The 13,997-nt window shown below is 44.3% G+C and overlaps 1 protein-coding gene across 1 annotated transcript in view; it reads right to left on the bottom strand.

Annotated features, from left to right (window-relative positions):
- PCSK2 (proprotein convertase subtilisin/kexin type 2) overlaps positions 1–6,988 on the bottom strand; it is a gene marked incomplete at both ends in the record, with an annotated part of 92,825 nt that extends 85,837 nt beyond the window's left edge. The window contains one exon of the mRNA XM_079532840.1: positions 6,794–6,988. Coding sequence (XP_079388966.1) covers positions 6,794–6,988 — 195 coding nt within the window. The remainder of the gene's footprint in view (positions 1–6,793) is intronic.
- Between the last annotated feature and the right edge of the window lie 7,009 nt (positions 6,989–13,997).

The following is a 13,997-nucleotide window of genomic DNA, read 5'->3' as shown; positions in this document are numbered from 1 at the left end:
TTGTCCTAAAACCAGACCCGCATAAGATGGCTTGCTTGCTCTATTATTTTAACAAGAGCTGGCACAATTTATCTTTCACTTAATCATTTTGGCTTGATTTCCAGCTCACAGAATTTTCCATGAACACGCTCATGTCTCAGAACTCACTGATTGAAACTATCTACCAAATAAATCCCACATATATTTCAGCAGCTTCTTTGTAAGTGTTTAATTACGAGCATTTGACACTTGAGTCGTACAGATTCATTTTAACTGGAATAATTCCATACATGGATAAAGAAAAGGATTGCATGCAAACTTCCACTTAACTGCCACTTCAAGCGTTACCATTGTAACTGTTCCAGGAAGTCTGATATATTTTATTTATTTTTAAATCAGCACAGGCTTACTAGTAAAAGTTCTAGTTTAAATGAAATTTGTGCTGTTATTGCTCTGATCTGGCATTTGTTAAACATGTTAGCACTCCTACATTGATGATAACAGCTTTGCAGTTGGGTTTGCTTTCCCATTTTAACCACATTAGTATTGTTAAAACAGTCTTCCAAGATGGATGGAGTATTATATCTTCTTGCCTGCACATTTTGAGAGGAAGACACAAAGCTATCCTCCACCTTCACACAAGTTGGCTCTTGTGTGATAACATCTAATAAATTCAGGAATCCTACAGTTATCTCCATGCTTCTTGAAGGCACCCAGCCTAGCAGCACGGTCAGTCTCCAGGACCATTTACCTGCTAACAATTGAATACCAGGGGACTCCTCGAGTTCTCACATGGAAGCACTCTGAGCTGGGAGAGCACTGACAATTTATTTTGGTCTAGAGGTTTGATATGGATGTGAACTCCCAAATTGGAAACAAAATGTTCTACCTCATGCAGAGTAACTGAAACCATCTGGTTCTGGTTGTCACATGGCAGTAAGATCTGTCCATCTGCTCTGATATCAAACAACAGCCATCCAAAACAGGGTTCTTTTACAAAAGTAGTTATCCTTTTGCTGCACAGATTTGGGACTGGGGACAAATTTGACTTAAGCGTAAGTAAAAGCCACAGATACCCACACTGCTTCTTAGGGGAACAGCCAGACTGCTCTCAACATCTGGAAAACCTGCTCAGAGGAATTACAGCACCAGAGTCCCAGACTGAGCCACTGCTTTTGGATCAGAAAGCTTCAATGCATACAGGCAGTTAATACACCCATACGATGTAGCATCCAGAAGCAGCCTGAAAGTCACAAAGGAAAGCTGTGCGGGCAAAAGGTAGGAGATGCTAGGCTGCCAGCAGGGTGGTATATTCACAGGCAGTGACACCATGCCAATGGTCTTCGTTTATCTAGCACCAATATTAAAATAACTCAACTATAAATTCCACAGCACAGGTCTGAAATAGCCCAGTGGCAGACTTAAAGCAAAGCAAAGGGGTTATTTCTGTATACCAAGCCTGTCTCTCTTGGCACAGAACACGAACCTTACATGCATGGCACTGAGATCTCCATGTACCATCATGGAGATAAATAATCCGGGGAGCTGAAGTCACTGCATGCAATGCTGCATGCAGCCCCAGGAGGCTAGCTCAGGACTGGGGGCAGCTAGGAACTGCCAGAGCTGCTCTCCTTGCCTGAGGATGAAAGGGAGCAAGCAGCAGGAGGCACCCAGCTGCATCCAGGCTTCAGGAACTGGTGCTCCTTAGCAGTTTAAGGCCCTCAGACCCTGGAGCTGCAAGCCATCCCTGGTGCCTTGCAACACACTGCTGCACAAGTTTTTATCAGGCAAAGGCTCAAACTAGACCTCAGCATACCTTGTTGTTCTGGTGTGAGCACAGTATCTGGAAATGCTGGTCACTTCTTTGTACATTTTCTCTATTTTTCTCCTTGACATTGGTAAAACTAATTATAATGTAAAGAAATCACTGCATGTCCTGAGTTGGGCTGCAGCTTGAAGAAAAAAAGTGAAAAAAGTCTGATGGGGCATTTCCTGGTTCTCTGTCACATGAGCAATTTTGCCATTGAGTTCAGGCTGTATGGAATAAATAAAAACACAAGCAGCTTTACAAGCAAACAATTTTTCATTTGAGCTGTAACACAGTAAATAAAACTTATCTGTAAAAGTAAGGTTTAACTTGCATGTCTTGCCAGGAAACAGAACTACACCATGTATTGAAAACAGTAATAGAGCAATTACAGCAGGGATCCATAGCAGGAGAGTCTGACCTTGTTTTGCATTCAAAGAATAGATGCTACAGAAAGCTGACAAGGTAATTATTTTACACCTCAAACAGAACACTCACCGCCAGCAAGCAGCCAGTTTGGGTCTCTGATAGGGAAGGAGCTCAGCAGACACTGGCTGAGGGATGCGCATGAGCATTTGTTTTCTTGATGTGGATAGAGTCCAGCTTTCACATGTTGAGCAAGTGCATTGAAGTAACATGGGACCTTTCGTGCTCAGTTAGCCAGCTGAAGTGTTCACTACTGTTGCTGCTCTTATGTCCAAGTTGGAATGCCAAATAGAATATAACAGCAACAACAAAAAAGCACCATTTTGAAAGGAATATATTATTTCACGTATGAGGCTAACTCCCTGCTGCCACAGTATAACTGAATTAATTCCTCTAACACTTCTCTAGGGTGTAAACAGGAGCCGATGGGACTTCCCAGCCAGAGCCTGGAGATGCACTGCTGGCATTCTGCAGGCATGGAACTGACGCGGGTCCAGACCCTGGTGGCTGCTCTCTCCACATCTCCAAAATTACTTTCTTCCAGGGTCTTTCTGGAAAAATGAGCTATCCATCATCCCCCAGCAGCACATCTTACCACAGCAGGATCAAACTTTCCCTAGCAGTTAATTGTTTTTTCCCCTTAACTTGAACACATCAGCTCAGATTCACCCTCGAAAACTGAAGCATTTTCTTTTATGGTGAAACCTACTGAAATCTTGGTAGCTGCACAATTAGTATTTGCAAGAAGTTTCTGCTTGTCCTAGTTTCTTTGTACATTTCCTTAGTAACATTGTACCTTCCAGTTCTAGAAAGGCTTTTTCTGTTTCTACAATGAAGGATTACTTCGTGCAAACAAACACCCTTCCCTCTAGGCCAACATAAAATGCAAAGCTAATTAATTATTAAACATATTAGCGCATGGAAATACTGCAGTCTGAGACTTGACATCAAGTCTTCAGACTCCAACGGACTCATATGGGGAGGACAGGCTCCCTGACTCTCCTTTGCATGGGATGTTCCATTGCTGCATCATCTGTTTCCACATTAGATGCAGACAAATTGGGCTGCCCAAGTAAGAATTCTGGCTTATTTATGGGTAAGTTTTGCTTTAGGCAAAATGGTATCTGCACCATGTAAGTACACATAAGCTCCCATCGTTTCATCCATAAAGTCACAGGCAGCTCCATAAAGCTTGGTCCTAAACTAGCAGTCTCCTAAGCAAAAAAATGAAAGCAGAAAGTCACTTTGGGTGACATAAGATTCCCCATGTTCTGAAATCTGAGGCCACTCAACACCAACTGTTATAAAACCTTTCACCTCAGTGCTACAAGCAGCAGAATATTTAGATATGGTGGCATTTTGTAGATTGTATCTGCCTCAGCGTTGCTGGTGAAATGGAAGAGATGCCTGAGCTCTGATCTCCACTTATGAGACCTATCCAAATGTTTCTTTCAGCTCCCCTTGGTAAAAAGGAATAAGAACTGCAGTGCAAGATCAAAAAGCAGCTTTTTTCAGCCCGCATTAAGAAATGCATTCTGGTGCTAAGGTGCCAGAAGGCAAACAGAAAAAAGGAAGTTGTTCCTTTCATAGTTCTCACAATTTAACATGATGTAGCTATCAGGGGGTTGCCTCCTGACTCCTGTTTGCTTGAAGATGGCATAAGCATTTTAAATAAGAACATGCTTTATCACAGCATTTGTTTCATAGGGAATATACAGAAGTACGCACAAACAGACTGCAAAACTGTAAACATTAAAAAACAATCAACACAATTAGATTTGCAGAAGTCCGTATTTGAGGTCAATTCAGGAAAAGTTAAAGAAAATTGGTCAGCATTCTTGAGACTCTGCCTCATGTTAGGGCCCGAAACCTAAATCAGGCAGCTGTTAATGTGAACACCGAGCCCTCCTGAAATAATTGGACGTGCACCACGTTTAAAGCACATGTTTTAGCCCACCTGTAGTCTTGCAGAAGCGTTGGAATGATGGCAGGGAACACGGCCAAGGAATCAATTAGAAAGCACAGCACACTGTTCATGACATTAATCTTCAAGGCAATGTTCTCCTTCGCATTCCTGCAGAAGTTTGTTGTTAAATAACCGCAATATGCACTTGTGCACAGTTTGTGTGTTATGAGGGAAAAGCCGTGAGCACTAAAAATATGTAATTTAAAAATCAGCTCCCGCAAAGTCATGGGAACACACATCTGTGATATATAACAAGTATAAAAGCAATCCCTCTTCTACACATCTTAAATCCTTCCAGAAAAAAAAGCTGTACCTGCCCTTTACTACTGCCAGGAAAATACCTGCACTGAAACAAAGGTGACCGCTTTCAGACAGCAGTATTTCCTCAGTATTGGTAAGGGTAACTGGATTTAGTTTAAATAAATAATGCAGTGTATTGTCCAAACAGTACATGTGAAGCATGGAAAAATCATTTCTTCTTGCATAATTTTTTCCTAATTTTCCAAGAATGTAGGCAGCACGTTCTATAGATGGTACTTTCACCCAGAGAGTTTACCACTCCCAGCTCTGTTTGTATGCTCACACACGTCCGCGTTTAACTTTTTGCACTGCTGTTATTACTGTTAAAGTGAGGCCTGCAGACTATAAACTGAGATGCTAGATAAGCCCAATGAGAGCAAAACAGATCAGGAGGCTCTTCTATCCAGCAGTACTGAAGAGACACCTGTGTAGATGGCACACGCTTTTACTGACACCCACCTGTCTCCCCGTTCAGATTTCCCCTGCAGATTGCCATCAGACTCTGATGGATTATCCTCAGCTAAGTGCCAAACTCCAGGAACTCCTCCCGCTCCCTAAAATCTCTGCCTTGCAGAGAGCAGGGCGGTATTTTCTCTCAGATTTGTAGGCACAGGGTGGGAGGCTTTCTAGCTTTTCAAGGACTAGGATGATGTAACCTGAAAACCTCTTGGGACAGCACGTGCACAGTACAAGAGCCTCTGCCACCTCCTCTTCGCTGTGAGCACACGCAGAAAGCACCGCAGCTCTGCAAGGCTTTGTTCCATGGGACTCCAGCATCCAAGGGACACAGCATCCCTGAGATAGGCACAGGAAAGCAAATCCTCTCCTCCCACATACCTGGGGGATCTCCCTCCAGTTCTTGCAAAGACGAGCTAAAAAACCAATTTCCATGTGGAATCAGTATGCATCTTAACAAGCCCTGGGAAGACAACTGTAACAGAAGCTGCTCTTCATTCTACAGTCGTTTCCCCCCCCCCCCCATCTCTTCCCAACATGGTCACAGCAGCATTTGTAAGCATCTAGCTAAGGTAAAAAGAAATTCAGCTCCACAGCAAGGTACCCTTCCCTCCTTCTGAGGCCTTATCAGACAGGTACCCCCAGGATAGGATAGAATATGAAGGAAGGAGTGCAGGCAGAGAGCAATAACAAGGGAAAACTGTTGACCAAACAACACTATTTATAAAGTTTCAGGTAACATGACCAAATCCCTATAACAGCTCCTGTCCCAAAGGCAGCAGGAGAGCAGCCCCACCACCACCAGGACAAGCCCAAAACAAAAGCATCTTATCAGCAGCAGGCAGTGGTGGTGTTCAAAGCAACAATGACACTGTCCTCATTTCTGTAACAAGCCCCCACTGGAGTCAAGGCAGCCTGAGGAAGCGAGTCTCACTTCATAGGACAGACACACAGGTATCCCAGGGGATTAAATCATTTCACTTAGTCAAGTTCAGCACGCAATTTCCATTTACTTCCTTGGAAGTCAGATCAGGATCTCATTGCATAACTACCAGGGAAAGAAAAAACCCAAATAATGCTCGCAGAGCTCTATTTCCCTCCACACCCCTCCAACCAAGTACTGCCAGGAATCATCCCGACCAGTACACTGTATTAGACCCACTGACTGTACACTAAACTGTTTAGAGCTCTGATTACTATTGCAGTGTTAGAGATTTCTAGCACAGCAAGGCTCACCAGGAGCTGGGCAGGGACTCCTTGACACAAAAGCTACCGAGGACTTTCTAGGACCTGAGGAGAGAAAACAGCCTCCAATGGAACTCGAAGTTTCCCAACTTACACCAAATTGCGATGTGCACTGATTGCATACCACGCTTAATATCAAGCGGATTCTCTGCCCTGACAATGTCCTATTTCTCCACGAGAATAACAGGGACATGAAGGAAGCTGCCAGCCTCTCAAACTTAAGTGTCAAAATCCCTAAGAAATCTGCCATTTAAATCTGTGCGAGCTTCTCCATGGAGATACAGCTTTAATTATTTTCAGCGCTCGGAGCAGTTTTCAATTCCAGCCGTGCTCAGGAAGCTCTCGGGCGGCCCGGCCCCCGCTGCGCTCTGCCCCACACCGCTCCCGAGCCCCGCAGGATGGGAGCTCAATTGGAGGATGTTTACGTAGCGAAGTCCAAAGACGCCGCCGAGCTACCCAGCATGTGGGAAACTCCTCACCTCCCAGTCCGAGCAGAACGCCCTCCCGGGAGACTGCCGTGCAGCGGCTGCGGGAAGCGGACTCCCGAAGCCGTGCGGCTGTAGGACGCGGCCGTGCTCCATCCCCGCTCCCCAGCGGCTCCGGGCAGCCCTTACCTTGCGCACCCCTCCGAAGCCGTGATCCGCCGCCACCCGCTCGGCCTCCGCCTGGTCCCCGCCGTGCAGCTCCACCAAGAACTGGTTGGTGTAGACGGCTGCCCGGGCCGGGGAGCCGAGGGAGAGCAGCAGCAGGACGAGGAGGAGGAGGACGACGAAGGCGCCTCGCAGCAGCAGCGCCGGCCCCACCGGCATGGCCCCGCGCTGAGCGCCCGCCGAGGCAGCCCGCGGGGAGGGCGCCGGGCGGGCGAGATGGGGAAGCAGCCAAAAGATGCAAGAAGGGAGTATGCGAGGTGGGGGGGAGGGGGAAGGAAACAAATAACAACCAAAAAAAAAAAAAGAAAAAAAAAAATTCCCAGGCTAAGGAAAGCGGCGGGAGCGGCCGGGCTGCAGGGGCTGCTCAGGGCGCGGCGGTGTGCGCGTTGCCGGCGCTGCAGCCCCAGCCCCTCCTCAACGCGGAGCCGGCAGAGGGGAAGCACCAGCCGGGAGGGGACACCGCCGCGCTGCCAATCACGGCCGGGCAGGATCGCCCCGCTCCCCCCCGCCCGCGGCTGGCGATCGCATAGCCCGCAATGCCCCCCCGGAGCCAACCTCGCTCAGCATCCCGGCAGCCCCACCCCGAGCCCCAGCTCTGCCTCCCTCGGCGGGGGGGTTGTCCCGCTTAGCGGGTTCTGACTGCCAGCAGCTGTAAGGCTGGGGGTCGAATGCTTCAGCAGAACGCACCTGGGCAGCTGTCGGCAATTTGCGCGGTCCGGTGCCAGCACCTGGCTCCCGTAGCCAGCCCGATGAGCGGCAGGTGCACCCTGCCCCAGCACGGGGTGCCCGTGCCCCTTCTGGCACAAACCGACGCACAGAGAAGCATTCAGGGGAAAAACTCTGGGTCTGGGGCCCCCACTGTGCTGGGAGCACCGAGTGCGGGGCTCTGGGCTCGAACAACAAGCTCTATGCGAGATGCAAGGAAAGCAACGGCAGGATTGCACCTGTGCAGACAGCCTGGGATGGGGTCGGTGCGCTGGGGGGATTTCAGAGAGGTGGCTGTGCTTAAGGGGAATGGAGCTCTGCTGAATAGAAATCTACCCTGTTCAGAACTCCTAGTGGAAATGAATAGTACAGAGTATTCACTGTTCCATCAAGGTATACGATAACCTGTTCCTACGACTGTGTTTGTTAATTTGTCACGCAAAAAAAAGAGTTAATCCTCAGACTGATCCCTGAATGGAGCCCTGGGAACAACCTAGGACACAGAAAGCACAGTAAGGCAGCACTGCCTTTAAAACAAATCGTGATAAATTTACCACAATCCATTCTACAAATGGTCCAGTGCAGTACAGTACCTAAATCAATTGGGGAAAACAAAAGAAAACAAAGATCACAAGGAAGACTCTTCTTCCATTAACCTCCAAAGCTTTAGAAAACGACAGAAAAGCTCACCATGTGATTGTGGTTCCAAATGAGTGTTAGTTTGCCATGACAAATTATTGATTTCCTTCCTCTGGGTAAAAGAAAATCCCTCTTCAAACAGAAGGGAAATGGTAACTCGGAGCCTGATCCAAAGCCCTTTTAAATCAACAGAAGTGCTGTGAATGAAAGCCTGGTGTTGGGGAAAAAAAATCAAACACTGGGGAAAGGTAAAATATGAGAAATGGCACAATAAAGAAGGAAAACATCTTTGCAACCTCATTAAGACACTACATCAATAGAATCCTGATTTTAGATGCTTGTTCTTAGCATACACAGTTATTAAAACAACTTTATATGATATTTCTTTAAGCCAAGGTGCTTGCTTTCATCAATATTCAGCAATACCTCTCCTCACAACATCTCTCCCAGCATTAAAGCAGACCCTGCAGTTTGATTTGTTTCCAGGTGACTCAGGGGCTGTGAGGCTCTCAGATCAGTAACAGCTGCTGGCAATGTCTCACCAGCCAATGGAGGCCCCTCTGGTTTCCATTCACAGCTGTTCCTCAGGATGAGAAGCTGAGGGAAATTAAAACAGAAGCAGCCAAGTGGGATTTTCTCCACTTATAAAATTTCCTATATGTGAGAATATATGTAAGACTTTCTTCCTCCTAGTCACTCTTCCTTTGCTTGCTATGCATCCATTTTGTTACCAACTCAAAGAAGGAGGAACCAATTACAAAGGCAATGGAGCAGCCCTCCTGGCTCCATCAAACCAGCAAGACAAGATCCTGCTCATTTGGAAACTAGGGCCACATCACAGATCTGGGCAAGCAGTCTGACTTAGTCACAGATCTTCTCTCATCCCTTGCTGCCAGTTGACACTGCTGTTCTGCAAGTCAGTGCTACCAAAGAACATATAGGGCTGGGACATTACACTGATGAAGAGATGGAGCCAGCTGGTTCTAGCTTGTAAACCTCATGCTGCTGAGCTTGGATGGTTCCAATTATGTTTACAGAAAAGAGTGGGGGAAAAAAAAATTATGAAAGATTGAGTTAAAAAGTCAGATCTGAATAGCACTAGGAAAAGTCAGTTCTAATATGTCTCTCTGAGTCGATGTTTATAGCAGTTTAAGATCAGACAGCACCACTGGGATTTCTAACCCGGTACTTTATGTAAGCTGTAGAACTTACATGTATCCATTTCTGCTTCTAGTCCATAGTCCTTTTTATTTCTACTTGGTGTGCTAGATTTGAGTTAAAAATCAAGACTGCTCCATTACAGCCACTGTGGAGATGTTATAGTGATTGCTTACAGTCATTTGCAGAAAAACCTGTAACTCTGCCTCTTCTTTAGAATACTGATTGGTCCTGCATTGACTACTGGATAGTGGTTTTATTATGAATTTGTGTGCTGACATGCTGAAATTTTACCAAATTTCTCCTCTCCTAATAATAACTTCAAGGTAGTGATGATAAAGACATCTAGGTAGCACTCCCTCAATTACTTTCAGTGAAGCAGCCTTTCAACAGTTCCCATTTAATCTCCTTGATCTGTGAACTATAACTGCTCCAGATATTTCAGCTCCAGATATTTCAGGTCAGGCCAGTGCTAAATGGATGTTATATAGCTCTCCTTTTCTTAGTGGATACCCAGTATTTCATCAACCAGGGTGTCCGTTCAGTCTCCTCCCCATTGAGAATCCCAGTTGTTTAGCAGACCACCCTAAGCCAACTTATACATTTCTCATCTACCTCAAACCTTTTTCAGAACTGCTGTTATTACATACAGTGTGGCTGATGATCTTTGTTCCCATATATATGTTACTCTACTTTATTGAAATAGATGTAATTTACTATGGAAATGTACTTTGGAAAGTAAAATTTACTTTCCAAATTTCCAAATTTACTTTGGAAATGTACTATGGAAATTTACTTTGGAAAGCATGGGGCTTTCCAAACAACCCAGATCAGATCAGTCAGCACTCCTCTCTTTTATTGTTTATGACTTCCTTCTCTAACCTGCAAACTTTATCAGTACTGGATTGTACTGGATGTACTGGATTTAGCAAGTTCTTACAAAGATCATTTCTTGGCCCCAGTCCTCTGGAATATCTCCAGAAACAAATCACCTTCAACAATGATTCCCACTTTGTCATTATACTTAAGCATTTAATCATGTTTTAGTCTGCTTCAGAAATGCCATTTTGACTTTGTATCCAATTTACTCATCAGCGTCATGCAATATCAAATGTCTCCCAGGTACAACCAATATAGCAGATATGATGGATCAAAAAACCTGCATATTGTTTTTCCAACTACATCAGTTCATCCAGTAAGAGAGACAAAGCTTCCCCATACATCTTGGCTTATCTTACAGAAAGCTAACAAATAACACCACTAGTTTTACCAGTTAAAACTACAACAGTGATTTAAAAAGTGATATAACATTAGTTTAACAATTCTAGGTCCCAAATGGGTAGCTGGCTATATCTCTAAGTAACCCTTAAATCATATCATCGTGACTATTTTACAACAAGTAGTTGGCTTTTAGTGTGAGGTCATCAAAGTACTAACATGATAAGTATTTCTCTTATTGGGAACTGCACAGGGTAGTGCCATGCCAAAAAGACCAAAAGGTAAGAAGTTGGAAGAACTCGTTTCCTCACTGCGGAAGTCAACTGAGTCCTAAGCACAAGATGAATATTGCTTACATCTTCAGTTGGTCATCCCAGCAGGTACGCGAGCAGCAGCATTCTGAAGAGATGGACACAATTTCATGTACTATGAGTGAATCACATGAGCATCCTTTTGCACAAGTTTTATTCTCCCTTAAACCTATCCTTGTGAAGCTGTGAACTAAGCGTATAACCAGGCTATAACTGGATTCTGAAGCAGGCTTATGGATAATGCCCGCATTTGGAGCAACATAAATGAGGCTAAAAAGACGAGGAGAGATTTGAAAGGAAAAAATTGGATGCATAGTTTACAAAAAGAAAAACATGGCTTGGAGGGCAGGAGTATTGCTTGACAGTCTTGTTTAGAAGTTACTAAGACAGGGAAGAAGTAGGTGTATCTGAAGAAAAGCAAGTAGAGCCCTACTTTCTCTGTATATCCAAAACAATTGAGTATCTGTGTAACTGAATGCACACCATAAAGAGAATCCAGTAAATGCCACCAGAAACTTCCCTTTGACCTACTGCTGTGAGTTGGCCCTCTTCAACTACAGGATTAAAGTTACTTAGAAAGATTCCTGCACAAATATCTTAAAGGTATGATGACTCTGCATCAGCCTTCCTGCAGATCATCCCATGACAGCCTTTAAGAGCAGGCTTTACACTGGTTTATTTTGATACTGAGCAGCATCAAGATGAGGAAAGCAAAGCAGACTACTGTAAATGAGTTGAGGGAGAGCGCAGCCACTACTGCTCCATGTTGGGCTGACTGCCAAATCAGCCATGGCTGTCTTACAGTGGGTTTTCAGAAAACACATCTGGGCCATTCAAGCACAACAGTAAGAAGATTGCAACATGATGATGCTGAGGAAAACATAGTTTTGTGGCGAGGCTCTAGGTTAAAGAGCTTGGGATACAGCTATCTTAGACAATTTCAAGATCTTCTGCCCTATTTCAAAATACCCATCTGAACCTTTTCATTGTTTTATGCTATAGGAATATTACTGTTATAAACACATTAATGATGACAGTATCATTTGCATTCAAATAGCTTCTGATTGATATACTTTATGTTAAATGAGTTTATTGGAGAGAGAAAGCTACAGCAGGCACCACTTTCTACGTAAGTTATGTGTACCCAGAAGGGTTGGCAGCTACCAGACACAGAAATGAAGAACAGAGTTGAAATGTTTCATGCCATCACTGCATGGGACTGCATGGACATTGCAAACTTAAAGGACACCAGAAGCCTAGTCCACACTTTCTAATTAGTTAGACTTCAAGTTGCAGGCATAATCCTCACAACACACATTTTTCTATTTAAATTTTTACTGCCAAGCACCAGAGTAGACCAGAATTATAATAATTCTACTAAATTAATGACATGATAATGCAAATAGTAGAAGACTATCAGAAGTGGTTTTCAGAATACATTGATTGCAGGGTTTGTGGGCTGAGCAAAGAGAGGCATAATTTCCTTCCCAATCAGTTTTTATTTTATTTATTATGTCTAGGTGTAAGGAGCAACAGAAGGGCTGCTGCATAACATGGTGTCTGACAGGCAGAAGGTGAAAGGCATTGAGATAAGCAGTGAAAGCAATCTCCCATGCTTACTTTACAAGTCTGCAATTCGAAAAAAGACAGAGAGAAATAGCTTATGTGTAAAATTCACATTCACAAAACAGAACAATAAAGTCCTTGGAAGAAAATAGTTTAACTGAGCATTTGAGTATGCTTAAATTTAGGCATGTGCTGAAAGCCTCACGGATTTCCCTGGTACTACAATGTGTGCGTCTGTTTACTAAATGGGAATATGATTACCCATGTGCTGAAGTCGTTTCCTGAATCTGACTCTTAGCCACTGCTTAATATCCTCATAGACAAATGTTCAGCTCAGGCAGCCATGGCAGAGAGGTACTAAAAGTAATGAAAATATGTGGTCCATTTATATTAAAGGGATGCGTTTGTCAGGTTTACCAGGCTTGTTTGGGTTTTATGCTACTGAGTTCTCTGCTGAAGACGGAGTCTGTCTGGAAAGGATGTCTGTGCAAACAATGTTAGAGAGCTACTGTTGCTCAGCAGAGCCAGCTTGAAGCAGATGGTTTCAGTGACATTTTAGGAGATAACAGTGGTGAAAGAAAGCTCCTAAGCAAGGCCTGGAAAAACAAGCAAAGAAACAAACAAACCAGCAGACTTGAGGGAAAAGGGCAGAAGAAAGTAAAGGTAAACAAGATCTCTGCACAGTGGGAATGACTGGGAGAAAGGAAAATTGCCAGATGTGTCAATTTAGGGCAAGAGATCTGCCTCGGACAGATCCCAACGGTGTCCCAAGTGCTTTACAGAACGGCTTTGGGAAGGTAGGTAGAGAAAGAGGTAACTGCAGTTCATCCAGCTTTCTGTGCCCTTGTAATTGTTCATCCATCTGATAGAGAGGAATGGGGGATGTCACCCAGAGGGTGGTGATGCACTGGAACAGGTTGCCCAAGGAGGCTGTGGATGCCCCATCCCTGCAGGCATCCAAGGCCAGGCTGGATGTGGCTCTGGGCAGCCTGGGCTGCTGGTTGGCGATCCTGCACATAGCAGGGGGTTGGAGCTGGATGAGAATTGTGCTCCTTTGCAACCCAGGCCGTTCTGTGACACAAGTGTAGCACATCTGATAACCAGCTCTTCAGCACTTTGTTGGAGCACTAATGTGTAAATGCGTGCCTGCTGAATGGCTGAAACATGGGACAAAACAGCAGCTCGTTACAACTAAAACCCATAGGCAGTGTTGACAGTTGCCATGACAATTTTGTTGGTAAAAACCAGACGCTTGATTCTTAATTAAATAATGTTGAAAAATTTTGGTTTTACTGTTGTCCATTTCATTTTAGATTTAATTCATTTAATTCATTAAAATATGTTATGCTCCCATAGTATGCTTAATAATTTTCATTTATTAGTTAGCAATCATCTGTTGAAACAAAGATATGTTTTCGGAACCTTGCTTTTAATTTCCATCTACTAAAATTTGGGGTTTTGTTTCCAAGCGAGAACAAAAACTAATTAGGAAAGCTGTGGTTTTGTGTGTTTTTCTTTTCTTAACTCAAGTGCTAAAAAGGAGTTATGATCACAAACTAACTCGTAAAGGC

This window comes from Tetrao urogallus (genome assembly GCF_951394365.1).
Source record: "Tetrao urogallus genome assembly, chromosome: 2".
NCBI lineage: Eukaryota > Metazoa > Chordata > Aves > Galliformes > Phasianidae > Tetrao > Tetrao urogallus.
Note: the sequence above shows the minus strand (reverse complement) of the source record. Positions and strands in the feature narration are given on the sequence as shown.